Source organism: Drosophila subobscura, chromosome A (genome assembly GCF_008121235.1).
Source record: "Drosophila subobscura isolate 14011-0131.10 chromosome A, UCBerk_Dsub_1.0, whole genome shotgun sequence".
In the NCBI taxonomy this organism is placed as follows: domain Eukaryota; kingdom Metazoa; phylum Arthropoda; class Insecta; order Diptera; family Drosophilidae; genus Drosophila; species Drosophila subobscura.
In genome coordinates this window covers 23,185,525-23,187,334 of record NC_048530.1, presented here as the reverse complement: position 1 = coordinate 23,187,334, position 1,810 = coordinate 23,185,525, and the positions used below count along the sequence as shown (strand labels likewise).

The following is a 1,810-nucleotide window of genomic DNA, read 5'->3' as shown; positions in this document are numbered from 1 at the left end:
AGATGAGTGTCCGTTAATGGACGAAGCACCAGTTGAATTTCGCCATCATTTCGCCATCACTGGCCCACTGTGCCATATGTTTTGGCTCTCAGTTGGGCTGGAGAGCGTGTGCATGGCCCCACGCTCTCCCCGCCACTCCCTCCCGCTCAAGGTCTTCATGGAGCTGCCTCTGGGCTCTCTCACTCTAGGTTCCCGCACTCTGGGCTCGCTCTCTCATAATTGTAGTTTTTGTTATGGCCTTTTCTCCGACGCTGCGCGTCGCCTCGCGGCGTCCAGCACACAAAATCGTTCTGAGTGGCGTTCGTTCAGTGGCGTTCTGTGCGTGCCCGTGAGCGCGCAATGTGAAAATACTTCTGCCGGGCTGTCGTTGAAATCTTATCGAGTGTAGCTGTCATATCGTTGTCGAACTTGTGGATTTGCGGGAGTGTCCACTATGTCTGCCAGCCAGGACTATGATCGGAAGTATTTGCGCAGCATGGGGGGCATCTGCAAGATCGCCTGCATGGTAAGCCCCACTTCCACTCCACTCCATTCCACTCCACTCCACCTGAATGGAGTTGGTGGTCCCACTCTAAAGCTCTCTCTTATTCTCTCTCTCTCTATCTCTCTATCTCTCTCTGTGCTCTCAAGCTGAGCAGCTTCATCGGCTTCCTGTTCATTCTGTGCGGACCGGTGCGAGTGAGCAACTTTCGGGGCAGCTTCTACTTGGTCGTGGCTGCGCTGGGCTTCACGGCCACACTTACGCTGCTGCTTGCCCGCTACCTGCGCCTATGGCAACGGTACTTCAGTCGGTGCGATGCCACGCTCTGGTCTCTCGGCGTCCACTCCACGCTGGCGGTGTCCTACTTTGTGGCCTCTGGGCTGGTGCTCTCTCTGGACATTGGTGCCTATACGGCGGCAGCGGTAAGCCCCTATGCCTCAGTGCGAGGTGCTCTGCAAATGATTACTATGAGGCTAATACCCACTTCGTCCTCTCTCTTGCAGTTCTTCGGACTCACAGCGTTCAGCATCAATGGCCTGGAGGCCTATGCCCACTACCGACGCAGCCGTCTACGGGATGTGGCCTCCCAAACAGTGTAGGCACCGCCCTCCCCACCGCTGCAGAAAGCTTTGATCACTCTCAGTTGGTACTTTAATTCCGCTCTCAGTTAGTCGAGTCTCACTGGCTGTCAGAAGAAGAGCTAGCAAGGTGTGTTTATGCAAGGTGGGGTACACTCGCTCTCCCTCCTTGTGTCGGTCCACAGGTGGGAGCACGCTCTGGGAATGCCTCACCCCACAACATGAACACACTTCGAGAGCAAGAGTCAGTGCTAATTTGTGCGCCACCCTGCGCTTTTGTTTGCATTAAAGTCTGTTAGTTAAGTGTACAAAATTGAAGATTCAAACGTAAGACGCATATGTACATATGCTGCTGCTGCCTGAACTGTTATTCGATTATGTTATCTAATAGTCGTTAGTATGTAGGTCACAAGGCACAGAAGAAGAAATCGGAGAATAGGGAGAGGAGAAGACACAGAACGAAGAAGCATAGTCCGCAGCCAAAGTCTAACACAAGCCTCAGATAAACGTGCAGAGTCGAAAGAAAAGCAAAAGAGGAAAAGAGGAAAAGAGAGACAGAGAGACAGAGAAGAGGTCAAGAGAATGATAGATACACCAAATACCAAAGAGATAAGTCTTCATATAACATATTTTCGAGCTTCAAAAACTGATTCAAACACAACAAGGGGCCATCTTTGTTCCTAGCTGCTCATACATGTATATATATACGTACATATGTACATATATCTAACATATTTATCCAATATGGTTA

General features: G+C 50.8%; 1 protein-coding gene across 1 annotated transcript; it reads left to right on the top strand.

Annotated features, from left to right (window-relative positions):
• Positions 1–301: 301 nt before the first annotated feature.
• LOC117901891 lies at positions 302–1,592 on the top strand. The gene is made up of 3 exons (XM_034812857.1): positions 302–505; positions 631–903; positions 985–1,592. The coding sequence occupies exons 1-3, from the start codon at positions 434–436 to the stop codon at positions 1,078–1,080; spliced, it is 441 nt and encodes a 146-aa protein (XP_034668748.1). The 5' UTR covers positions 302–433; the 3' UTR covers positions 1,081–1,592.
• The last annotated feature ends 218 nt before the right edge of the window (positions 1,593–1,810 follow it).